This window comes from Rhinopithecus roxellana, chromosome 15 (assembly GCF_007565055.1).
Source record: "Rhinopithecus roxellana isolate Shanxi Qingling chromosome 15, ASM756505v1, whole genome shotgun sequence".
Classification (NCBI taxonomy): domain Eukaryota; kingdom Metazoa; phylum Chordata; class Mammalia; order Primates; family Cercopithecidae; genus Rhinopithecus; species Rhinopithecus roxellana.
The window spans coordinates 111,487,947-111,515,240 of record NC_044563.1 but is presented as its reverse complement, the minus strand read 5'-3'; the positions used below and the strand labels follow the sequence as shown (position 1 = coordinate 111,515,240).

Here is a 27,294-nt window from a genome sequence, read left to right as displayed (position 1 = left end):
TGAATATCACGTGACCCTCAGCAAGTCACATCACCAGTCAACCCCCGTTTCCTCATTGCTAGAGCAAAGGAGTTGAACTATATTATCTCAAAAGACTATTCTAGTTCCTGTCAGTTTCAGTGTATTTTAAACATTTCTAAGTGTTATTTATTCTTTCAAGTGCCACTAGATATTTTCTATCTTTGTAATAGTAATTCTTTTTGGATATTTAATGGAAAGTGGGAAAATATTTTTCAAAGAGCCAGAGAATTGTTTTCCCCATTTTTCCAAAAATGAAAAAAAAAATTTAATGGAAGTTCACATAAAACATTTAAATAGTAAAAAGGTATATAAAGTGGAAAGTGATAGTTCCTAACTTTTCAAAAAGGAATTAACAGTTTGTTATTTATTTTTATTGGATATCCTTCTATGTCAAAACATATACATCCACCTTCATCAATGTTTATGGCAATAGTATTATTGTGATATGCCATAATTATTTGATTGATCCCTTGTTTATGGACTTTTTGTTGTTTCTACTTACTGTAAACAGTAACTATAATGAACATCTGGTACAAATATTTTTGTATGCACTTATTTCTATAGAATACATTTCTACAGAGCTATCGGACCACAAGGGTATACCCAGTTTTACTTTTGCTATATGTGGCTAAAATGCTGTCCTGAAATGTTAACAGTCTCTTTCTGACAGTACTTTATTAATTTCTGATCAACTTTTCGTGATAAACATGCATCTATTGTGATTGGGAAGTTGTTCATAGGAAGTCAAAGCTTGAAATGCAAGAGATTTTTAAAGTGAATATATTGTGGTAAAAGAAACTGCAGTTCACTGACTGGTTTTTTATATTTATTTATCATGTTAGATGTAGGCAAGTTACTGTTTTTTTTTCCATTTTAATGTTATGTACATTTTAGTTTGTCCAATGGTATTTTGCGTTGGGACTTTGGGATAAATTAATCACTAGAGATAAGTACATTTTTACTGATTTCTTCATTTTCCTATGACCTTATCAAACTATATATAAATTCTCTTATATAACAATTACAGATATGAATTGCTGATATCATTGTAACTTCATTTTTGCTCTATGAAAGCTAGCTAATCCAGGCGTGGTGGCTTGCACCTATAATCCCATCACTTTGGGAGACCAAGATAGGAGGATCACTTGTGCCCAGGAGTTCAAGATAGCCTGAGCAACATTGCAAGACCCCATATCTCTACAAAATTTAAAAATTAACCAGGTTTTGGGGGCATGACCTGTAGTCTCAGCTACTTTGGACACTGCAGCTGCAGTGAGCTATGATCGCAACACTGTGCTTTAGCCTGGGCAACAGAGTAAGACCTTGTCTCTTTTTTTTTTTTTTTTTTTTGAGACGGAGTCTTGCTCTGTCACCCAGGCTGGAGTGCAGTGGCCGGATCTCAGCTCACTGCAAGCTCCGCCTCCCGGGTTTACGCCATTCTCTTGCCTCAGCCTCCCGAGTAGCTGGGACTACAGGCGCCCGCCACCTCGCCTGGCTAGTTTTTTGTATATTTTAGTAGAGACAGGGTTTCACTATGAACATCTTGTCTCTTAAGAAAAAAAAAAAGAGGATGGAAGTGGGAAGCTAGCTATTTTGAAATGTAATTTCAAAATTTACATGCAGAACTTACTAGTCAAGTTTTTCAGTCTTAAGACATTTTAATAGGTTATGTAAGTCACTACTATGAAAACATATTAAAGTAATTGTACCATAATTACATAAAAATCTTTGTGCCTTTTCTTTATAGGCATGCATTCTTCAGCAGCAACTGAGCTGTTTGCTACTGGACCTTTGCCAAGCACTGGAACACTTCCACCATCTCTCTCTGCTTATCAGCATCCCACCACCTTCAGCAATAGAAACTTTGCTACCACTTCACCTTTGGTGCTTCAGGATTCAACTTTTAACACTACATCAAATGGAATTTTAAGTCACCATGACCCTTTGCTACAAATCAAGACTTCCCAGGGAACTGTTCCAACTGCTTTGGCATTTGAGCGCCTGGGCAGTTCTGTATTAAGTAACAGCATACCACCTCAGTCTTCAACATACCGCTCAGCTCAAGAGTCTGCACCCCATCTTTTACAACCTCAATTTAGTTTGTTGCCTTCAGCACTTGGGGGAGCCCAGCAGACTCCTCAAGCCTACAGTTCAACTCTCTTTACTAGTTCTACTGCTTCCATTGAAAGAGCTCTTCTTCGAGAATGTAGTGTTATTAAACACCATCAGCGGCCTTCAGGTACCCAGTCAATTCAGGCACAACTGACTGGTTCACAGCACTCCTTACATAGTTATCTATCAAATTCAAGTGTAGTTAATTTTCAGGAAACAACCAGGCAGTCTTTATCCTGTAGCCCAATTGGAGATTCCACTCAGGTGAGCAATGGAGGATTACAACAGAAGACCTCCCAGGTCTCAGTGGAACTTGCTCAGTCTTACTCATCTGCGATTCCATCATCAGGGTATCCTCCTTCTACTACAAAAGTAAAAAGCTGTTCTACAGAACAACCACTAACATCAACCAAGACCCCTAAACCTCAAAGTATAATTCCTCCTGTGCAAACACTAAGCTATTCCAAACCTTTACATAACCAGAGTTCTGTAATATCGGGCCAAGCACAAATTTATTCTACAGCGCAGCTACCAAGCCTTTTATCAGTCAGTCAGTCCCAAAATTATGGTTTAGTACAGCCACATAATGTGCCATCTATTGTTCATTCACAGGTTTATAGGTCCAGCAAGGTGGAGAAATTGCCACCCTTGTATAAAACATTGACTTTTTCTGGGTCATCTCAGACTATAACTCCTGAAAATCAGACGCTTAGTTATTCATCTAATCAGCAAGAGGTATTGTCTTCAGTTACAAATGAGAATTACCCTGCTCAAACAAGAGATCTGTCTTCAGTAAGTCAGTCTCAAAGTTACTCATCTGGTCACTCTCAGGGTTTATCACCAGTTAGCCAGACACAGGTTAGCTATTCATCTCAATCACAAGTTTTGTCAGTTGTTAGTCCTTCAGAAAGCTATGCTTCAGGGGAGTCCCTAACATTAACAGCCCCTTCTCTTTCTTATTCTTCTGCCTCTCGGGCTCAGAATTTGCCAGACTCTAGCCCGACCCAGAATTACATTTCTATGCATTCTTCTCAAAATGTTCAGACTCAAGAGTCATCATCTCCCCAGTCCCAGAAGTTTTTGCCTGGTGTCCAGTCATCATCTTTTGCATCCTCTACTCATTGTCAGACATTACAAAATAACATAACTTCCCCTGACCCAAAGTCTTATGCTGAAAGAAAGCTTGACTCAGATGTGTATACGTCTTCAAAGCAAGAAGATGGTTTTCCAATGCAAGAGTTACAGGTATTGCAGCCACAAGCATCTCTTGAGTCGTCAACCCAAAGGCTATCTGATGGGGAAATTAATGCTCAAGAATCAACTTATAAGGTGTCAAAAGCAGATGACAGATATTCTCAGAGTGTAATCAGAAGTAATTCCCGTCTTGAAGATCAAGTTATTGGGGTTGCTCTACAAGCGTCAAAGAAAGAAGAAAGCGTTGTTGGTTCAGTGACACAACTTAACCAACAAATTGGCCAAGTCAGTAATGCAGCTACCCTTGATCTTAAGAATGCAACTAATTTAATACAGACTCCACAAATAAGGTTGAATACTAAAGACTTAAAGCAGCAGCATCCTCTTGTACTTAAGGTGCATGAATCCAAGGTCCAGGAACAACACAATCAAATAATTAATGCTTCATCTCAGATTCAAATTCCAAATCATGCTTTAGGGCATGGCCCTCAGGCATCTCTTCCTAATACACAGGTCCTTTTAGATTCTGCCTGTGATTTACAGATTCTTCAGCAGTCAATACTGCAGGCAGGTTTAGGTCAAGTAAAGGCATCTTTACAAGCACAGCGTGTTCAAAGCCCTCAACAAATAGTACATCCTTTCCTTCAGATGGAAGGTCATGTTATTCAAAGCAATGGCAATCATTCTCAGCAGCAACTCCATCCTCAAAATTCTGAAGTTATGAAAATGGACCTCTCTGAGTCTTCAAAACCGTTACAACAACATCTAACAACAAAGGGCCATTTTAGTGAAACAAATCAACATGACTCAAAGAATCAGTTTGTTTCTCTTGGATCGATGTGTTTCCCAGAGGCAGTGCTTCTTAGTGATGAAAGAAATATTTTATCAAATGTAGATGATATCTTAGCAGCTACAGCAGCAGCTTGTGGAGTTACACCTTCTGAATTTTCCAAGTCAACTTCAAATGAAACCATGCAGGCTGTTGAAGATGGTGATTCTAAATCTCATTTTCAGCAGTCATTAGATGTCAGGCATGTGACTTCAGATTTTAACTCTATGACAGCTACAGTAGGAAAGCCACAGAATATAAATGATACTTCCTTAAATGGAAATCAGGTTACTGTGAACCTTTCACCAGTACCTACCCTTCAGTCAAAAATGACTCTTGATCAACAGCACATTGAAACACCTGGTCAAAATATACCAACTAAAGTAACTTCAGCAGTGGTTGGACCAAGTCATGAAGTCCAAGAGCAAAGTTCTGGCCCATTCAAGAAACAGTCTGCTACCAATCTTGAATCTGAAGAAGACAGTGAAGTTCCTGTTGATAGTACATTAAATAATAACAGAAACCAAGAGTTTGTTTCTAGTAGTAGAAGTATAAGTGGAGAGAGTGCTACATCAGAGAGTGAATTTACCTTAGGGGGTGAGGACAGTGGTGTGTCAGTGAACCCAGCTAGGAGTGCACTTGCACTGTTGGCCATGGCCCAATCTGGGGATGCAGTCAGTGTCAAGATTGAAGAAGAAAACCAAGATTTAATGCATTTTAACCTTCAAAAGAAAAGAACTAAAGGAAAAGGGCAAGTTAAAGAGGAAGACAATAGTAATCAGAAACAGCTGAAAAGACCTGCCCAAGGCAAACGCCAGAATCCAAGGGGAACAGATACATACTTACCATATACTCCTCCTTCCTCAGAAAGCTGCCATGATGGTTATCAGCATCAAGAAAAAATGAGACAGAAGATCAAAGAGGTGGAGGAAAAACAACCAGAAGTCAAAACAGGATTTATTGCGTCTTTCTTAGATTTCCTGAAATCTGGGCCCAAGCAGCAGTTTTCCACTCTTGCTGTACGAATGCCTAACAGGACTAGACGGCCAGGGACCCAGATGGTTCGTGCATTTTGTCCCCCACCACTTCCCAAGCCTTCATCTACAATACCCACACCTTCAGTGTCTGAAACTGGCAGTAACAGTCCATCAGATAAAGTTGATAATGAACTTAAAAACTTGGAACATTTATCTTCATTTTCTTCTGATGAAGATGATCCTGGATGTAGTCAAGATGCTTATAAAAGCATCTCCACTCCCTTAACTACTTTGGATGCTACTTCTGATAAAAAGAAGAAAACAGGTAAAGTTTTAAAATTTAGATTCATAATTATTACTTCTTTTTCGGGCTAGAGCCCACATTTTAAGCTTTTTTCACTTAAAGCAGGTCTGCAAGTATATTTTCAGGACAAAATGTATAGGTAGGTATCTTAAGGACTTTTTAAAAAAAATTATCTTGCCTGTAGGAAAGGTCTGGGTTTTAGGTTAAGTAGTTCTGATTTTTCTTGGCTTTTTGCCAAAGGCAGCATAATCTGTACAGTGTGCCATCCAGATTTCTCTAATCTGAGACATCGTGAGGTAATTGAGGCACTGTATCGTGGGTATTGCTGTAGTATAAACCTGATACATTTTCTTAGTTTGCCAATTTTATCTGAAGATTAACATTTTAGTATTAAATATGGTTATGTTTAAATATGTTGCAATAGTCCAAGTGACAAATGATAGCTTTTTTCAGATGAGACAACAGGGATGTTATAGAGTTAAAATCTGAACCATTAAATATGGTTATGTGCAGCATGCGTATAATAAGTAAGATAAAATTTTTAAATGTTGTGCTGGCTCCAGATTATGTACCCAAATCTTTGGGTATGTGTTTCACTTGACTCTGTGGCTAAGGGAGCTTTAGAGGAAATATTTTAAGAAGCATTGACTTATATAAACAATTGGCAGTAAGTATGGAATTTTCTATTGTAAGAAACATGCCAAGGAAAAATTTATTTGTAACAATAATACAACTGCCACCTCTGTGCCAGGAACTAGTAGCAGTGTTGTGAGATACACATTGTTATCTCCAATATACAGATGATATAACTGAGAATAAATGAATTATGTGGGCCCATACCCCTAGTAAGTGACAGAGCTGGAATCTGAACCCAGGTTTGTCTGGTTCTAGAGCCCACATTCTTTCTCAGCTCTTTAGGATAAATAGGGTGGTGCTTGAAGACTTAAACTTTGTTTTGTAACATACTTCCCAGCTTCTCTCTGGACTTGACTACCTTTAACTTCTAAAGTGTTACGTGACAACTGGTATCCAAATAATCTGTTAGCATAAATATCTGATAATACATTTCTAAAGAATTCTCATTTCATTACACAGGGAAATTAACATGATAGAAAGTCAGTCTTAGATTCAAAGACATTACTACCATGGATGTGTCTAATCCTAGTACGGTTTATAACGGCTCCCCCAGTTCAGAGTGCTTTGCAATCACTATTATATTCCCTCTTACATTCCCAGAATAAACCTTTTGTAATCTCGGTTCTAAAACATGAGTCTAAAACTAGTTTCTTCCAGACATATGTTATCTCATTTTTAGTTAAAATCATCACTATCAACCTAATCCTTACTATTATGTCTTCGAAGTTCTCTTACCACCATCCCTGTTGCCTCATCTGAAAAAAGCCATCATTTGTCACATGGACTATTGCAACTGACTACTCATTACAAACTTTTTTTCTTTTTTTATTATTTTAAGAGACAGAGTCTTGCTCTGTCACCCAGGCTGGAGTACAGTGGTGTGATACTGGCTCACTGAAGCCTCAAACTCCTGGGCCCAGGCAATCTTCCTTCCTCAGCCTCCTGAGCAACTGGGACTACAGGCACATGCCACCATGCCTGGCTAATTTTTTTTAAATCTCTTGTAAAGATGGGATCTTGCTATGTTGCCCAGGCTGGTCTTGAACTCCTGGCCTCAAGCAGACCTCCCGCCTTGGCCTCCCAAAGTGCTGGGATTATAGGCATAAACCACTGTGCCTGGCCTAGAATTTTTTCTCACCAGTCTCTATGCCAGTCCATCTTCCACATTGTCAACAGATTCATCTTTATAAAAAAGGAAAGCTGATTTTTACTTCTATTTCAAAACACCTCTGTGCTTCATGGGAAAAATAAAGATTATATGTAAAAATTCCTTTTTCCATGTTTTACTCTCTTTCCACTGTCCCTCTTCTGTGACAATTGAATTTTTCATTGTTTCTTGGATGTCTGTCCCCCTTCCACAGTTGTGAACCTTTGAACACATTTTTCTCTGTGTAGACTACTCTCTTCGCCAGTTTTTAGTCTAGAAGATACTTACTGATCTTTAAAGACTATTTTCAAAGTCATGTTGTAGACATTTTTCCAGACAGAATTAGTGCTCCTACCCTTTCAATTCCCACAGCCCTTAAATGTCAATGAAAGCATTTACTTTTGTGTTTTAATGTGTTCATTTATATTTGCATATTTCATTAGAAAGTGAATTCCTTCAAGCTAGTGCAGGGTTATGGTTGAGAATTTAGGCTTTAGAGTTAAATCACCTTGGGTTCAACTTCTAGAATCATAGCTCTGTGACTTTAGGGCATGTTCCTCATCTGTAAAATGGGACATAGTGATACAGTCAGTATATATAGATATAGTCAGTATATAGTAACCTCTCGGGTTTTTGAAAGGACTCAGGGACATAAGGAACATAATGCATAATCTGAGTCATTAATTGTAGTTATACTGTATTCATCTTTGTATTTGAAAGACCTGAAATGTAGCAGGTACTCGAATAATGAGTGAGGGTATGTAAAAGAAAAGTAGAACATTGAGGTGACCATGAGTTAAAGTAGCCAGGTTTGAGTTTTAATTTTGTGAGTAGAATTCTGAGTTTTGCACATAGGTTGTACAGTCCCAAACAGTTAAAATGAAGTCACAGAGATACGATGAGCCTGTGGTACTCCACATTTCACAGTTCCATGGTAAATAACTTAAAAGCGAGTATATCTTCCACTGATGCCAGTTTCCAAATACTTGTAATAGTTTCTGTAACATAGGCTTGCTGCTAGTTTTTTGTGGACTGCTGTAGCCATTCTAAGCATATGAAGATGTCTTTAGTTGCAGCTGTTTCCTCCTGTTTTTTGACTTTTAAATTATTTTTGACTTTAAATTATTCACATGCCTAAAGGGCATATTCCTTGCTCTAAAATAATAAAGTTTTCTAGTTAAGTTTTTGATAAAATAATTATAAAGTAAGAAATTTACATATTTACTTTCATTATAGGAGTTGGATTAAGAAAAAAAGAAACTAGGCCGGGCGCGGTGGCTCAAGCCTGTAATCCCAGCACTTTGGGAGGCCGAGACGGGCGGATCACGAGGTCAGGAGATCGAGACCATCCTGGCTAACATGGTGAAACCCCGTCTCTACTAAAAATACAAAAAACTAGCCGGGCGACCTGGCGGGCGCCTGTAGTCCCAGCTACTCGGGAGGCTGAGGCAGGAGAATGGCGTGAACCCGGGAGGCGGAGCTTGCAGTGAGCTGAGATCCGGCCACTGCACTCCAGCCTGGGCGACAGAGCGACACTCCGTCTCAAAAAAAAAAAAAGAAGAAACTAATGGAACTGTATCTTGTATCAACAACATAAACTAAATCCTGGGCTCTTTTAGGCAAGATAGTGCACAGTTGTCTAACACTCTGAATTCTATATTTGCATTTAAAAGACCAATGGAATATAAAAACCCACCCCTAGTTTTGAATCCTGAAACGAGGGATGGGTGCTGTTTTCACCATTCCTTACTCCTTTCAGATTGAATTAAAGTTCAGTATAAAACTAGTTTTTATATTACTAAAATGCTTCTGAATCTGTATCAAGTAATTTACTATTATCAAGTCAGTGGAAGCAGAATGTTAGAGTATACAGTCTAGTTACAACTTGATTTCATTCAAAGTGACGGGTATATTTTTTCAAAGTGAAGGCCAAGCTGACGAACAGCACTCAGCCCCGACTTCTTAGGAGAGCCATGGGTATGCAGAACAAACTGTTAAGGACACAAGTGACAGGCACCCAGATCTCAACAATGTAATGAAACCAAAATTGGTGTTTCCAACTTCAGTTTTGTTTGCATCTCTGGATAAAATGGACTTGGCTGAAATGTGTTAAAAGCTTAAAAAAAAATGTGTAATACCACCGTCAGTTTTCTGGGCTTCTTGAAGATCTTTTAAAACTTAAAATTTGGGGCCAGGCACGGTGGCTCACTCCTGTAATCCCAGCATTTTGGGAGGCCGAGGTGGGCGGATCACGAGGTCAGGAGATCGAGACCATCCTAGCTAACACAGTGAAACCCTGTCTCTACTAAAAATACAAAACAATTAGCCGGGCATGGTGGCGGGCACCTGTGGTCCCAGCTACTCGGGAGGCCGAGGCAGGAGAATGGCGTGAACCCAGGAGGCGGAGCTTGCAGCGAGGGCGAGATTGCGCCACTGCACTCCAGCCTGGGCGACAGAGCAAGACTCCGTCTCAAAAATAAAATAAAATAAATTAAATTAAATTAAAATTTGGGTTTTAATTTTGTTTTAAGGTCTGTTTTAGTTCTTTGTCTCTGAAATTTATTTGGCATTATGGGATATTCTGGGTCTTTGTATATTGTGTAATTTTGGATTGTATCTTGGACATTTTGAGTGCTGTATTATCTCTAGGTTCTATTAACATCCTCTGGAGCATATTGATTTATTTTGTTCTGTTTTAGCAGGCAGTTAGACCATAAGTTCTATCTTACTTTGTGTGAATGGTGTTTCCAGTATCAGTTCTGTTTTCAGACTTCTGCTTTGCTGCTATAGGTCTGTTTCAGCAGTTAGCCTGGAACTTGGGTGTATGGTAGACTGTGTTGTAGTTCAGATCTCAAAGACTTTCTTTTGCTAGTTTTGGTCTATCTTACACTTGTGCATCCTAGGTATGAAACTCTGATTTGTGTGGGTCCATACATAGAATGAGAGGATCCCATTCTCCAGCTCCCTTTTCCCTGGGATTTTCCCCACACTGCCCAGATCCCAGAGTCCCCTTTCCTAGTCATTTGCCTGGAAGGCTGGGATTGTTGTTTTTTTTTGTTTTGTTTTGTTTTTGAGATTTATCTGCCCATGCTTAGACATAATTCTCTGCAACTGGGACCGCCCTTGGGGCAATGCAGTGAGAGAAATGAAGGAACAGGGATTCTCCCTATTGTCTTAATCCCTTAGGGGCCTTGTTTCTAGGTTGCTTTTGCCAAAAAGACAAGCGTTCTGTTAGGGTTTTAGATTTCTGATTCATTATTACTGCATTTCAGCTCTTTGACTTGGACCCCTCTCTGGACAGAGTTGGGAGCGAAAAAGAGAAAAAAGAAATAGATTTTCCCCTTACTGTTAGCCTTGCACAAGGCTTCTTTACCCATTCCTCATGCCAGATAGAGGGTTTTGTTGTGAAGTTTCATTGCTTGGGGGTTGTATAGTTTTGCTTAGGGACTATCATGATCCCTGCTTGGTCATGACAGATGATTTTAATCTGTTGAAAGATTTAACTTGCTAGTATTTTATTTGAGAGTTTTACACTTAGATTCATAAGTGAGATTAGCTTGTAGTATTTTCTGTCTTAATCTGACTCACTTTTGTATTCAGGATTATGTTGATCTTACAAATTAAACTGGGAAAATTTTTCTGTTCATCTAAGCTTTGAAAGTTTATCATATATAATAGGGATTTGATAAAACTTTTCTAAGAATAGATCTAATTAACCATCTTTCCAGTTTTTCTTGAGGTTGCTTGGTCTGTCTAGGTCAATTTAAGAAAGTTACATTTTCTAGGAAAAATCATTCATTTAGATTGTAAACTCTGTGGTTGTAAAGTTGTCCATAGTAATCCCTAAGTTTTAGTCTCTTCTACCTCTGTAGTTATACCCTCTTTCTTCCTCTAAATAATTATTTGCATTTTTTCCTTGTCAGTGAAAGGTTTTGCCTAATAAATGGTTTTTTTTAAAGAGCCAAATTACTTTTATTTTTTTGCTCCTGTTATTTTTTACTCTTTTTCTTAATGTCTGTTATTATCTTAATTCTTTTGCCCTGTATTCCTTGGGTATAATTTGATATCTCTTTCTGGCTTCTTGAGTTTAATACTTAGTTTATTTTTGTATTTTCTGTCTAATGGCATTTAAGCTGTAAGTTTTCTTCTTTGCACCATACTTTGACCATATCTAACAGTTTCAGTTTATAATGGTCTCACTTCTTTTCAAACTGGTTTATTATTTCAGTTTTGATTTCATTTTTAGCCCAGGAGTTATGAGGAATGGTCAGGGGTTTTCTACTAGTTTTTGTTTTAATTATTAATTTGACTCTTTTGTATTGTGTTCAGGGAATATGTTCACATTTTGAAATTTATGGAAATGTTGTTAGTAGCTTGGTAAATGGTCCGTTTTTATAGATAGTCCAATTTTTATAAATACTAAGTATTAATAGATTTTATTAATAGTGTTCAAATCCTTTATATCTTTTTTATTTAATAAATGATATTAGGTTATTTAAGAAAATGTTTACATATGAACCAAAATGTTTGTGCTTGTTACAGCTGGGTTGTAGTAGGGTTTGTATTCTCTACTTTTGTGTAGTCTAAAATTTCATAGTAATAAAAAGTTTTAAAACTCCTCTCTACCCTTATTTGTTTTTAGATTGCTTGATCTGTTGATTCCTGAGAAAGGTGTGTTAAAGTTTCCCATTATGTTATATTATTTTTCTAATACTGTTTACTTGATATTTTGAACCCATGTAATTCAGTGCATAAAATTTTACTACAGTTAAATTTCCTTTTATCATAATAAAATCTTTCTTTTTCCCACTTAATGATTTGTTTTTAATATTGTCATACTAATTTTGTTGTTATTAGCATTTTTTAGTATATTTTCCGTATCTATGTTTTCTTTTGGAATATTTTTTCTTGTGAAATACAACCCACATATGAAAATTAAACATGCATAAAGAAAAATACAGAACAAAACTTCCACAGATTTGAAAATGCGGACATTATTCAAGCTACATTCCCTGGATACAGTGCAGCCATTTCTAGAAAGAAAAAAGAAAGGAACGAAGAAAAACTCACCCTTCTAAATAACTCTTGGCTTAAAAAGGAAACCAAAACTGGAATGAATGACAAACTAATTGGAATGGACAGTGGAGCATTATATACTGAAACTAATAGGATGTGGCCAGGGTTTGGTGTGAAGAAGCAGATTTATAGTGTTAAATGTCATTCATTGGAAAGCAAGAAAGTATCAAAATTAATTGAGTATTAAATTAAACCCACTGTTAACCTCGAGAGCAAATCACTAACTGACTTGGATGGTAATCACTTTCTTACTTTTCTTAATATAATTTTACCATGTATGTATGCATCTCTAAAGACTATACTTTTTAGTTTGGGAAACATAGTGAGATCCTAGCTCTACAAAAAACAGCTGGGCATGTTGGCATGTGCCTGTCTTCCTAGCTAATGGGGAGCCTGAGGCAGGAGTATCATATGAGCCCAGGAGTTTGAGGCTGCAGTGAGCTGGAATCACACCATTGCACTCCAGCCTGGGTGACAGAGCTAGTTGCTATCTCTTAAAAAAAGAAAAGACTATTGTTTGGTTTGTTTTTAAAACTTCCTGTAAAGGGCATATAAATAAAGTATTGATGAACTTTCCCTCTACTAGAAGTTATACATTCTTTTCTAAAAAAAATTTTTTTGCTTTTTTCATAGAAATTTTCAAACATATACAAAAGTACAGAGATTGGCATAATGAAACCCAGTTCTGGGGGCATCATCCATTTCAATAATCATTATGTGGTCAGTCTTGCTATTTATTCATATCTTTATCTAGCTGCCCACCCCCTGATTATTTTGGTGAAATATTTTATTCTTTTCCTGGTTACAATAGAAATTACAACATGCACTTTTAGCTTCTCCAAATCTGTCAGTATCTTCCTTTCTCTGAATAATATAGATTTTTGAACAGTGGAGCTCCATTTAATCCCCTCCTGACATAAATGTTATTGTTACACATATTTTAATTCTATCATCATTAATAGTCTTTTAGTCATTTGTTTACATTTACTTATACATTTCCCAGTTTACCCTTCATTCATTCTTATACCTCATAGCTTCTCCTTGGGATTATTTTGTATCTGATTAAAGCAAACTAAATACTAAAATACCTTTAGTATTTCCTTTTCTCAGAGTGTGCTGCAGCATCTCTGTTTTGGTTCACAGATAGCTATGTGATTTGTTTTGCCATATAACTTAGAAAGTATTTGCAAAAGTCAGTGACATTGCTATAACAAAGTCACTTTTATTCCTTAATTTGTCCATTATTTATATGAACATGGTTTCTCAGTTCTTATATCAATAAAAGTGAAGGACAAATAAAATGGGTCGTAAAATCTATCTCAATAAGTACTATCCATGGATCCATGTATGAATAATTTTAAGTGCCATGTCCAACAGAAGCATGATTTTTACATTTAATACTTGTCTAAAATGTGAAAAGATATTAATTTGGATCAACTATACAATTGTATGTTAGAAATGTGTAATATTTTGAGCCTTCAGTTACAAATCAGTTTCCATTTACACACATATTTTTGTGACAGAAAAGTATGACCGTGTAACTATAGCATTATAGAAATATGTTAGGATAAAATAGTATGGGCTCCTAACATGATTAGAATATTCATCTATATTTCCTCAACAGGCCTTTTCCCTTGAGTGGGAAATGCGTAAATGTATGAGGATGGCTTTAATTTGGGACAGGAACAGGTAGGCTGGCTGGTAGCAATAAGGAGGTCTTTACTCTATTTGTCAAGCACTTTAGTTCATTCATGGATTTCCCCTGCTAGTCTGCATTTCCATTTTTTCTGTATTGGAAGTCTGGCTTTGCCTCAGGCCCTGCTTTGGTTTTCTCTCAGCTCCTCCACCATTCTAGGCAAGTAGAATTCACTTTCTTCAGAGTATAGCTTTTGCATTTTAGCCTGTGGTCAAACACCCCTTCTGCCTATAGCTCAGAACAGTTAAAGGGATCACTGGCCTTCCTTTCTTTTTTCTTTTTTTGAGAAGGAATCTTGCTCTGTCACCCAGACTGGAGTGCAGTTGCACAATCTCGGCTCACTGCAACCTCCGCCTCCCAGGTTCAAGTGATTCTCTTGCCTCAGCCTCCTGAGTAGCTGAGATTACAGGCATCTGCCATTATGCCTGGCTAATTTTTGTATTTTAGTAGACATGGTGTTTTACCATGCTGGCCAGGCTGGTCTTGAATGCCTGACCTCAAGTGATCTGCCTGCCTCAGCCTCCCAAAGTGCTGGGATTACAGGCATGAGCCACTGTGCCCAGCCTGGCCTTCCCATTTTTATTGACTTATTGTTGTATATGTGACTATTTTAGTTCATCAGTATTATTCAGACTTACCACTGGAATGCTACATGTTCTTTATATTTGTTCCTCAGCCCAGAGTTCCTCTGTCAGCTCTGGTATTTGAAATATTTTTAAGTTTTATTGAATTATAATTCATACACAATAACATCCACTCATTTAAAGTGTGCAATTCAGTGATTCATAGACTTGTGCAGCATTTCCATCTTTCAAAAAGAAACCCTGTATCCATTAAGGAGTCCATTCCCATACCCACAACCAGCTATAGGCAACCACAAATCTTTCTCTCTCTGTAGATTTGCCTATTTGGGATGTTTCGTGTAAAGGGAATCCTATGATATGTGACCTTCTGTAACTGGCTTCTTTCATTTAGCATAATGTTTTCAGGGTTTATCTATGTTGTAGCATGTTTCAGTATCTAATTCCTTTTTATTCCCTAATGTGGATATATCACATTTTGTATATCCAATTATCCATTGATAGAGTTTTTGGCTCTTATGAATAAATCTGTAAACATTCATGTACAAAGGTTTGTATGGCTATTTATTGTCTCTAGGGTACACATCCAGAAGTGGAATTCCTCAATCATATATCTGCATGCTTAATAGAGGAATGGCCAAACTATTTTCCAATGTGGTTGTACCATTTTACATTTTCATCAGTGATGTATAAAGACTCCATTCATTCCACTTTCTTGGTAACATTTGTTAATGTCTGTATTTTTAATTATAACCATCATAGTAGGATGGTTAACTATTCTTTCTCTATTAGAATGGTTCTGGCACCTTTTTTGAAAATCATTTGCTCATAAGTATAGGAGTTTATTTCTGAACTTTCATTCTGTTTCATTGATCTGTACCTATGTATGTCCGTGTCAGTATCACAGTCTGTATTTCTATAGCTTTATAGTAAGTTTTGAAATTGAGAAATGTCAGTCTTCCAACTTTGTTCTTTTTTTCCAAGATCGTTTTGGCTATTCTGGGTCCCTTTCATTTCCATATGAATTTAGGAACAGTTTTTCAATTTTTTTAAAAAATGAAGCTCAGATTTTTATAGGAAGTGGGTTGATTCCATAGATCAGTTTGGGGAACAGTGCCATCTTAACAGTGTTGCGTCTTCTCATCTTTGAACATGGGATGTTTTTCCAGTTATATAGATCTTCTATAATTTTTTTGAACAGTGTTTTTATAGTTTTTACAATGTAAGTTTTGCAGTTCTTTTGTTAAATTTATTCATAAATGTTACTTTTGATGCTATTATAAATGGAATTGTGTTCTTAATTTTATTTTTGGGTTGTTTACTGCAAATGTATAGAAATACATTTGATTTTTATATATTGATCTTATACCCTGCAATCTTGCTGAACTCATTTTTTAGTTCTGATAGTTTTTCAGTATATTCCTTGGGATTTTTTTTTGTTTGTTTTTTGAAATGGAGTTCTTGCTCTTGTTGCCCAGGATAGAGTGTAGTGGTGAGATCTTGGCTCACTGCAACCTCCGCCTCCCAGGTTTAGGCAGTTCTCCTGCCTCAGCCTCTCAAGTTGCTGGGATTGCAGGTGTGTGCCACCATGCCTGGCTAATTTTTTTGTATTCTTAGTAGAGACGGGATTTCACCATGTTGGCCAGGCTGGTCTCGAACTCCTGACCTCAGGTGATCCGCCCGCCTCGGCCTCCCAAAGTGCTGGGATTACAGGAGTGAGCCACTGCGCCCAGGCCTTGGGATTTTCTATATACAGGATCATGTAACCTGCAAATATAGTTTTGCTTCTTCAGATATCTTTCTTAGGGAGAAAGTTTACAGTTTTAACCACTAAGTATGATGTTAGTTACTGATTTTTTCTAAATGTCCTCTGTAAAGTTGAGGAAGTTCCCAGGTAGTTGAATGTTTTTATCATAAAAGGGCATTACATTTTGTCAGATGCTTTTTCTTCACCTATTGAGATGATCCTGTGCTCCTATGCTGTTTTCTATTAACATAGTGTATTACATTGATTTTCAGGTGTTAAACTAACTTTGCATTCCTAAGATAAATCCCACGTGGTCACATTGTATGATTCTTTTTGTATGTTGGTGGATTTGCTAGTATTTCATTGTGGGTTTTTGTATTTATATACTAAGGGATATTAGTCTATAGTTTTCTCATGCTGTTTTTGTCAGGTTTTGGTATTGGAATAATACTGGCTTCACAGAATGAGTTGGGAAGCGTTTCCTCCTATTGTTTGGAGTTTATAAAAGATTGATATCTTTTAATTATTGATAGAATCATCCAGTGAAGCCATATGGGCCTATGCTTTTCTTTGTGGGATGTTTTGAAATTACTTTTATTTTCTTTACTTTGTATTGGGGTATTCAGATTTTCTATTTCTTCCCGAGTCTTTTTTTTTTTTTTTTTTTCTTGAGACAGAGTCTCTGTTGCCCAGGCTGGAGTGCAGTGGCACAATCTTGGCTCACTGCAACCTCCGCCTCCCGGGTTCAAGCAATTCTCCTGCCTCACCTTCCTGAGTTGCTGGGATTACAGGCACACACCACCATGCCTGGCTAATTTTTGTATTTTTATTAGAGACAGGGTTTCACCGTGTTGGTCAGGCTGGTCTCAAACTCCTGACCTCGTGATCCACCTGCTTTGGCCTCTAAAATGGTGGGATTACAGGCATGAGCCACTGCGCCCGGCCCCAATCTTTGTTAGTAGTTTGTGTCTTTCTAGGAATTTGTTCATTTCATCTAACTTATTTAATTTTTTGGCATACAGTTTTTCATAGTACTACTTTATAATCATTTTAATTTTGATAGCCTCTGGTGCTGTTTCAGAATGTTTTGGGTTTTTTTTTTTTCCCCACATGTATTTGGTTTTTCATCTTCTATGAAGAGTCACAGTTTTGGCTGGCCGACCCTTCCTTATCTTTTATCACTTTCATGTCTTTATTTTTATTATTTTTTTAGGTAGAGTCTTGTTCTGTCACCCACACTGGAGTGCAGTGGCACCATCATAGCTCACTGTAACCCTCAAACTCCTGGGCCCAAGCAATTTTTGCATCTCATCCTCCTGATTAGCTGAGACTACAGGCACACAACACTATGCTTGGCTAATTTTTTTGTTTTTTTTAATAGGGCTGGGACTACAGATGGTGAGTCACTACACCCAGCCTCTTTTAAAAATAGTTTTGCTCTACTTACATGGAATTGGCAATGGGAGGGTAGGTAGATAGTTGTAGGTTTGCAGTCTACTTGTCATTCAGACTCAATTCTCACATCTTTGATTCTTGAAAATTAACATCTATTGTCTAATTTCTTCCTGTGGTTTTGTTTCAACCAATTTTATTACAAAATAATCAAGTCTTTCTTTTTAAACTGTTTAAGTTTTACACAAAACAAGTAAGTGTTTAAATATTTGTAATACTGATTTCCATTTGCTTGGTTTCGTTTCAGAAGCCTTACAGGTGGCAACTACTAGCCCAACTGCCAATACTACTGGTACGGCTACTACTTCCTCCACCACTGTGGGTGCAGTTAAGCAAGAACCTCTCCACTCTACTTCATATGCAGTAAATATTCTGGAAAATATAAGCTCTTCGGAATCCTCAAAGCCCATTGAACTTGATGGTCTTCCTTCAGACCAATTTGCAAAAGGACAGGACACTGTTGCCATAGAAGGTTTTACAGATGAGGAGAACACAGAAAGCGGAGGAGAAGGCCAATACAGAGAGCGTGACGAATTTGTGGTAAAGATAGAAGACATAGAGACTTTTAAGGTGATGTCAGCGTTCACCAGTGTAAAGGTCATAGTTTAGCCGGTGTGCCTGTGATAGCCTTCATTATGACTTTAATAGCATGCATCTACTTTGAATTATAGAAAGTTTTATCCCGTTATAAGTGTTTGATAAAATCAAAATATTAAGAGTAGATGTCAGATATCATTGAAGATAATTTTAACTTTAACTTAGTTGTATGTATTTCTGTACAAATGTAGTCAGTTACATTTCAGTATTAGTAATTACAGTAGTTTAAAAATGTTGACTTTTTTCACGGTTCCCAACTCATTATTAGTAGTTTGGAGAAAATCGTTATTTATATAATTTAAAAGTTTAAACAAAAATAACAGAGGACTATCACATAAAAGTAGAATTAAATTTAATTTCATAATTTCAAGTTGTATAACCATGAAGAGAATGTAATAATTTTATGTAAGAAAGTTTTAGCTGTGTTTAAAATAACATATTTTCGGGTTTCTGTTTGCTTGCTTTGCTTTTGCCTTTTTATGTATTTTTTTAAATAGAGATGGGATCTTGCTATGTTGACCAGGCTGGTCTCAAACTTTTGGCCTCAAACAGTCCTCCCATCTTGGCCTCCCAAAGTGCTGGGATTACAGGCATGAGCCACTGCATCCAGTCACTTTTGCCTTTTTAAAAAACATTGGAATGATATTAAAAAGTGCAGTGAAGGCCGGGCATGGTGGCTCACTCCTGTAATCCTAGCACTTTGGGAGGCCAAGGCGGGCGGATCATGAGGTCAGGAGATCGAGACCATCCTGGCTAACATGGTGAAACCCCGTCTCTACTAAAAATACAAAAAATTAGCCAAGTGTGGTGCGGGCGCCTGTAGTCCCAGCTACTCGGGAGGCTGAGGCAGGAGAATGGCGTGAACCCGGGAGGCGGAGCTCGCAGTGAGCTGAGATCACGCCACTGGGCGACACGAGACTCTAGCCTGGGCGACAGAGTGAGACTCCGTCTCCAAAAAAGAAAAAAAGTGCAGTGAAGAATATAACATTCCATATTCTCATTATTCACAATTAACTACTTTTAATATTTTAATGTGTTTGTTTAGGGTCTTTTAAGATATGTATATATACATGGTTATAAAATTGCATATGTAACATAGGACAGTGTCATTAGAAGAAAACTTTCCACTAGTTTTAGCTGCACAAATGGGTAATGGGCTACTTTGTGTGTTAATGAACTCCCTATTTCTGGAATAATTTAAGCAGAGACTGAATAACCTAATCAGCTTATAAGAATTATTGCAGAATATCAGATAGAGAGGTAAGATAAAAGGTTGAGCTAGGGTAGGCCTTTCAGATTCATCTCTAACATTGTAAGATCTAAAATATGTTGCTGTGTTTTATAAAGTATCATTAATTCTGGTTATTACAGGAGGCTTTAAAAACAGGAAAAGAACCTCCAGCTATTTGGAAAGTACAAAAAGCTTTATTACAGAAATTTGTTCCTGAAATTCGAGATGGTCAAAGAGAATTTGCTGCTACAAATAGTGTAAGTAAAATGCATGTTTATATTAGCCTTATTTTGACAGTGGTCCTGAAAAAAACAGAATGATTTAAATTTAGAAGTATTTTATATTGAATAATTTTGATATAAAATAGCATATAATTTGAACTAGAATATTGATGCTCTTTGATAGTCTAATATAAAAATAAAGTCATTTGTTAAATATCAGCTATTTAAAATTAAATGACCTTGTACTATTGTTTAACTTTTTTTTTTAAATAAAGGAAAGGGATTAATGTTAGCCTATGAAGAGTTCAGATGAACTCAGAGGCTCCTTTATATTGATTGTTCTACTAGTCAAATATCCTGATTTACCAGAAGACTGATGGAAGTTATTCTGTCATACTTATGTAACTGGAAGTAAGAATATGCCTAATGATATTGCTTGTACATATGGACTTGTACATATGAAATCAATAATGAGCCTGGGATCAGTTTTTTAGAGGGTAAAATTAGCCTGGCCAGAGCTGCATTTTAAAAACTTGAAGGTTGGCTATGTGATAGTCAATCGAACCAACAAAGTAGCATTTATATATAGATTGAACAATTATGTAACTCAAAAGTGTTTCTTTCCTCAGTATCTTGGATATTTTGGAGATGCAAAGAGTAAATACAAAAGAATATATGTGAAGTTCATTGAAAATGCAAACAAGAAGGAATATGTCAGAGTGTGTTCTAAAAAGCCAAGAAACAAACCTTCACAAGCTATCAGGTATGTGTTTTCTTAGGTGATATATTTGTGCATATATATTGGTGTATTATTAATGATACCAATGTACAAAGGAGCATATCAATTAAAGAGTTTTTTTTTTTATTATTATACACAAGTCAAAAAAATTTCAGAGCCTGATGAAATAAGTGATTCTTTAGAAGGCATGAGATGGGCACTGCAAAGCTCACGGCTTTCTGTGGTGGGTGGGTGCCCTTTTCTTTTCCCTGAGTTCTTTTGGTGTCACCCTAGTATTGTGAAAAAAAATTGTAGAGGCAAAAAGTTTGAGTCCAGCTTTATGTGACCTAAAGAAGACAACTTCCCTGATGCTCCCTTTTTCATCTATAAAATGTAAATAACAATTCAATAAATTAAATTTAAAATAATTTTTGAGAAAAAAACTATGAGAACTCTACATTACTGGACAAGTGTACACAGTAGAATTATTATTGTGTATTAATGTGACTCTGGGTTTATATTGTGACTCTGGGTTTATATGTGACTCTGGGTTGTCTGGAGCATGAATCTGGAAGATAACTGACTTGACCCTGTGGTCTGTATGAGAAAGCAGGTATGACCCTAGATATTCTTAATCGAGTGCCAAGTAGGTCCAGTTTCATTAACATTCCCACTTACTGGAAGCAGCTTACCTTATTTTTATGATGGAATTTTATCCACTCAAATCTTCAGATCTGGCAGAGAGCAAATCTTTTTTATTTGAGACAGGGTCTCACCCTGTCACTAAGGCTCCAGTGTAGTGGCGTGATCACAGCACTGCAGCCTCGACCTCCCAGGCTCAGGTGATCCTCCTGCCTCAACCTCCCAAGTAGCTGGGACTACAGGTACACACCACTGTACCCAGCTAATTTTTGTAGGAATGGGATTTTACCATGTTGTTCAGGTTGGTCTTGAACTCTTGGGCTCAAGCACTTTGCCCACCTTAGCCTCCCAAAGTGCTGGAATTACAGATGTGAACCACCATACCCAGATGGCATAGAGCAAATCTTGAGGGACTCTAGGACAGATGCATTTGGGTTTCTTTTCTTTTCTTTTTTTTGAGACGGAGTTTTGCTCTTGTTGCCCAGCTTTGAGTGCCATGGCGTGATCTTGGCTCACTGCAACCCCCACCTCCCAGGTTCAAGCGATTCTCCTGCCTCAGCCTCCCAAGTAGTTGAGACTACAGGCGCATGCCACCACTCCCAGCCGATTTTTGTATTTTTAGTAGAGATGGGGTTTCACTATGTTGGCCAGGCTGGTCTCGAACTCCCGACCTCAGGTGATCCACCCGCCTCGGCCTCCCAAAGTGCTAGGATTACAGGCATGAGCCACCGCACCTGGCCACATTTGGGTTTCTACATCAAAACCTGACACCACCAGAGCCTGTGTGAGAGTTTCTTAGGGTCAGAGCTAGATATGGCAGTTATGGTTATATCATTCATTACCTTCCTAAGGCTACTGATCATCTGTTGTACAGCCTCATAGTCTCTGGGAAATAAGTCCATAAATCAAGGAGGGGAATGAGGAAGTAGAAATAAGGACTGAACTGAAAGTCCCTTAGTAACTGAATATTGAATGCTACTGGTGAAAAGAATGTATTTTAAGAAAATTTTATGGGAATCACCATTGAGAGGTATAGGACTTGGACTGTATATTTTGGAGGTATTGGTGAGGGTAATTAGATAATCTTCTCCTGTGATTCTTTTGTATTTTTCTATTTTATTTTAGTTTAACAAGATTTCAGTATATTAATGAAGTTTGTTTATAACATTGCAGAACTGTTCAAGCTAAGCCAAGTAGTAGTAGTAAAGCTTCTGATCCTCCAGCATCAAAAACTACAACTACAAAAACCCCTTCCGTGAAACCCAAAGTTAAACAGCTAAAAGTAAAGGCTGAGCCACCACCAAAGAAACGGAAAAAATGGAAAGAAGAATTTTCATCATCCCAATCTGACTCATCTCCTGAGATCCATAGTAGTAGTAGTGATGATGAGGGTGAGTTTTCCGTGAAATGGCTATCCTGATAACTTTAGATTATCTACATGAGTGGCGAGGAGCGGTGATGCTGACAATTCAAAATGTATTTATTTTTCAGGGAATTTATCTGCCTAATAAATTCTGTTTAGGTTTTTATGAAAGTAAGTTCACATTCCCTGAACATACCAACTGAAGCACAGTTGACCCACACATGCAGCCTTGTAAATAGAAAAGGCAGAACTTACCTTAGTAATGCCAGTCATCTCAACTCTGGATAAGATGGAGGTTAGATCAGATGATTACTAAGAATCATCTAGTTCTAAACTTTTTTTTTTTTTGAGACAAGGTTTCCTTCTGTCACCCAGGCTGAAGTGCAATGGCATGATCCTAGCTCACTGCAGTGTCGAACACCTGGGCTCAAGTGACTCTCCTACCTCAGCTTCCAAAGTAGCTGGGACTACAAGTGTGCACCACCAAACCCAGCTAATGTTTTTTTTAAGAGATGGGCTCTTGCTTTGTCACTCAGGATGTCTCAAACTCCTGGGCTTAAGCAGTCCTTCTGCCTTAACCTCCCAAAGTGCTGGGATTACGGGCATGAGCCTCTGCGCCCCGCCTAGTTCTAAACTTTTGAGTCTAAGTTTATGCTAGAAGAAAAGAATAATTAAGCCTAGGAAAGAGGAACTCAAATTATAATATAGTAATATATTTAATAACGTATACCACTACATTATTTAATAAATGCTTACTACTGTATATCTGCCACTAGCTTATCATGTACCTATGACTAAGGTAGGATATCCTCTTAGTTTTTTCTTTTTTTATAAAATGTAAAGGTTGAAATAATCTGTTATCAAACTTCTTGACTTTAGAACCATTTTACATTCTTAAAAATTACTGAAGATCCTAAAATGCATTTATGTAGGTATATCTATTGATATTTACTATATTAGAAATTAAAATTGAGATAGTTGTAATACATAAGATTATACCAGCACACAAATCATGGTGTGTGATATATGTAAGAAATTTCAAGTGGTTCAGTAGTCTAGTACAGAGGTTGCCAAATGGCTTGCAGACTGAATCTGACCCTCAGCCTGTTTTTATAGTTTTATTGGAACACAGCTGCATACATTCATTTGCATATTTCCATACAGTTGCTTTCCCACTACAGTGGCAGATTTGAGTAGTTCTACAGAGACCATATGACAAAACCTAAAATACCTATAGCCCTTTACAGAAAAAGGTTGCTGGCCCCTATTTTTCTAGAACATAAAGTTGAATATAAGAAAAGAGTAAGGGATGATGAAAGACCTTGTATGCCATAATAAAGCTAAGAAGCTTGGGATCTTGTAAACAAATGAGAGTCCTTAGAGGGATTTATAAAGGGGAAACAATATGGTGAAATTGAATTTGAATTGCAGGACATAATTCAGGCATAAATTGAGTCTGCACCTAAATAGTGGCAGCAGGGATGGAGATGAGGGGACAGTTTTGAGAAATTCAGGATGTAATCTTGGCAGAACTTGAATGATGAATTAGTTGTTGGGGCTATGGTTGAAGTTGATGTCCAAGATGGTTTCTAACATCACAAGTATCATTGCTTGAGAGATTATCTTAGAAATTATCTGATTAGAAATAGAACCATAATAAAAAAAATTCTTCAGTGCTGAAGTCTACTTTAAATTTACTGTTTTTATTTTTTATTTTTTTATTTTTTGAGTCAAGTTCTACTCCATTGTCTAGGCTAGACTGCAGTGGTTCTGTCATGACTCACTGTAGCCTCAACCTCCCAGGCTCAAGTGATCCTCCCACCTCAGCCTCCTGAGTAGCTGGGACTACAGGTGGGTACCACCACACCCAGCTAATTTTTAAATTTTTATCATTGTAAACACAGGGTCTCACTGTGTTGCCCAGGCTGATCTCAAACTCCTGGGCTCAAGCAATCCTCCCACTTTGGCCTCCCAAAGTGCTGGGATTATAGGTATAAGCCACTGTGCCCAGTCTAAATGTACTGTTTTTAAATGCTATTTGTGGGCAAGTGCAGTGGTGCACATCTGTACTCCTAGCTACTTGGGAGGCTCAGGAGAAAGGATTGCTTGATCCCAGGAGTTCAAGACCAACCTAGACAACATAGTGAGACTCCATCTCTTAAATAATAATAATAATAAAAGCTATTTGTAAATGGTTGTTTAGAAATATATACATCAGGCTGGGCGCAGTGGCTGATGCCTGTAATCCCAGCACATTGGGAGGCCAAGGAGGGTGGATCGCCTGACGTCAGGAGTTCGAGACCAGACTGGCCAACACGGTGAAACCCTGTCTCTACTAAAAATACAAAAAATTAGCCAGGTGTGGTGGCAGGCACCTGTAATCCCAGCTACTCGGGAGGCTGAGGCAGGAGAATCACTTGAACCCAGGAGGCGGAGGTTGCAGTGAGCCAAGTTTGCGCTATTGCACTCCAGCCTTGGGCAACTAGAGCGAAACTCCATCTCAAAAAAAAAAAAAAAAAAAGAAAGAAAAAAATATATATATACATCAGAATATATAAGGAAATTCAATGCCTTGAATATGCATAGAAGGCATCATATGTAATTTTTGCAGTTAGCAGTCTTGCCTGCTGCTTAGAATCAAAATGTTTGGTTCTGAATTTGCTCTCAATTATAGTTTCTTCAAATAACATTTTCTTCCCTTGGTAATTTGAGTGACCACTAGGTGTCACTAATAGTTAAGCAAACACTTTTAGTGCCTTTTTGTTCCTTGTTTTACATTCTCAGGCTAACGAATGGATTTAGTTCTCTTAAGTCAAATATTGATAATAAACATATATTCATAGGCTGGTGATTTTCAGACTCTTTGTTTCAGGACTCCAATGAAGTCTTTGAACACATTGAGGATTCTAGATACTTTGGTTTGTGTGTGCTAAATCTATTGATATTTACTAAATACCAATTCAAAGTTTAAAAATATTTATTTAAAATGAACCCATTACTTATTAATGTGAGGTGTGTTTTTTAAAACAAAATTAACAGTATTTAGTGAGATGAGTACATATCTGCTTCTACATTCAGTTCGTTATTATATGTTGTTTAGGCTAAAGTATCAAGAATATCCATACTTAACTGAGAAAGCAATTGAAATATTCCTTCTGTATGTAGTTAGGAAAAGGAGGAGGATTTCAATTGCCTTCTCAGATATTTATAGATGCTCCTGATACTGAAAAGTAGTAGTTTCTTGAGTTTTCATGCTATTACATTAAAATCTATTGGTTTGTCTTAACTTTTACATATCTCTCATCCATGCATGGATTTATAACATTGTTAATTGGTCATGTGAAAATATTAGTTAGCTTGGTGACATAGATTTTCCAGTATTTTTTTCACACTTTAAAACACTGTGGTTAAATATAAATTTGCCTTTTTAACCATTTTTAAGGGTACAATTTATTAGCATTATTTACATTCAAACTGTTGTATAACCCTCACCTCTATTTCCAAAACTTTTATCATCCCAAACAGAAACTGTAACTATTAAGCAACAACTACTTACCCTCTTTTTCCTCCAGCTACTGGTAACCTCTAATCTATTTTTTGTATATTGATTTTATCCATTCTAAATGTCTCATATAAGTGGAATTATACAATATTTTTCCATTTGTGTCTGGCTTCTTTCACTTAGCAGAATATTTTCAAGGTTCATCCATGTAAAAGCATATATTAGAACTTTATTCCTTTTTATGGCTAAATAATATTCTATTGTATGTTTTATTGATGGACATTTGGGTTATTTCTTCCTTTTGGCTAACTGAATAATTGGTGTAATAAACATTGGCATACAAGTATCTAAGTTCCTATTTTCAATTTTGCAGGCATATACCTGAAGCAGAATTGTTACTGTTGTCACATATAATCCTGTGTTTAGCCTTTAGAGGAACCACCAAACTGTTTCCACATGGTTACACCATTTTATATTCCCACCAGGAAAGCATGATGGTTCCAATTTTTCCACATCTTTTGCTAACACTTGTTATTTTCTGTGTGTGTGTGTGCATTTTTTAAAAGTCATCCTAGCAAGTGTGAAGTGGTATCTCATTGTGGTTTCAATTTGAATTTTTCTAGTCATTAATGATGTTGAGCATTTTTTCCATGTCCTTATTGGCCATTTGTGTATCTTCTTTGGAGAAATGTCTGTTCAGATCCATTGCCCATTTTTAAACTGGGTTATTTGTCTTTTTGTTGTTAAGTTGTAGGAGTTTTTAAATATATTTTGGATATTAAACCGTTAATCAGATAGATAATTTGAAAGTGTTTCCTCCCATTTCGTAGGTTGTCTTTTTCACTTTCTTGATAATGTCCTTTGATGCACAAAAGTTTTAAATTTGGATGAAGCCCAATTTACTTTTTTCTTTTGTTGCTCAGCTTTTGTTCACATAGAATCCATTGCCAAATCCAAGGACATAAAGATTTACTCCTACATTTTCTTCTAAGAGTTTTATGGTTCTTGCTCTTAAGGTCAGATATTTCATTTTACACTATCAAAAAATAGTACTCACCAATTCTATGAATGATCTCATCAATGAAGTCTTAATTGGGAAGCTTTCAAACTCACAGTAGGGATAGAAGATGTCCAGAATTCTAATTTTCACTTGAAATCTCAAATTTTATCATTGGCAGCAAATACTGTCAGTTGTTTTCCTTGAATGAACAGATTCTCTTAATTTATTTTTAAGAAAATGTCTGCCAA

At 37.0% G+C, this 27,294-nt stretch overlaps 1 protein-coding gene across 1 annotated transcript in view; it reads left to right on the top strand.

Annotated features, from left to right (window-relative positions):
• QSER1 (glutamine and serine rich 1) overlaps positions 1 to 27,294 on the top strand; it is an 85,008-nt gene that overhangs the window by 41,281 nt on the left and 16,433 nt on the right. Inside the window, exons 4-8 of the mRNA XM_030918285.1 lie at positions 1,769 to 5,458; positions 18,020 to 18,342; positions 19,741 to 19,857; positions 20,451 to 20,584; positions 22,355 to 22,572. Coding sequence (XP_030774145.1) covers positions 1,769 to 5,458; positions 18,020 to 18,342; positions 19,741 to 19,857; positions 20,451 to 20,584; positions 22,355 to 22,572 — 4,482 coding nt within the window. The remainder of the gene's footprint in view (positions 1 to 1,768; positions 5,459 to 18,019; positions 18,343 to 19,740; positions 19,858 to 20,450; positions 20,585 to 22,354; positions 22,573 to 27,294) is intronic.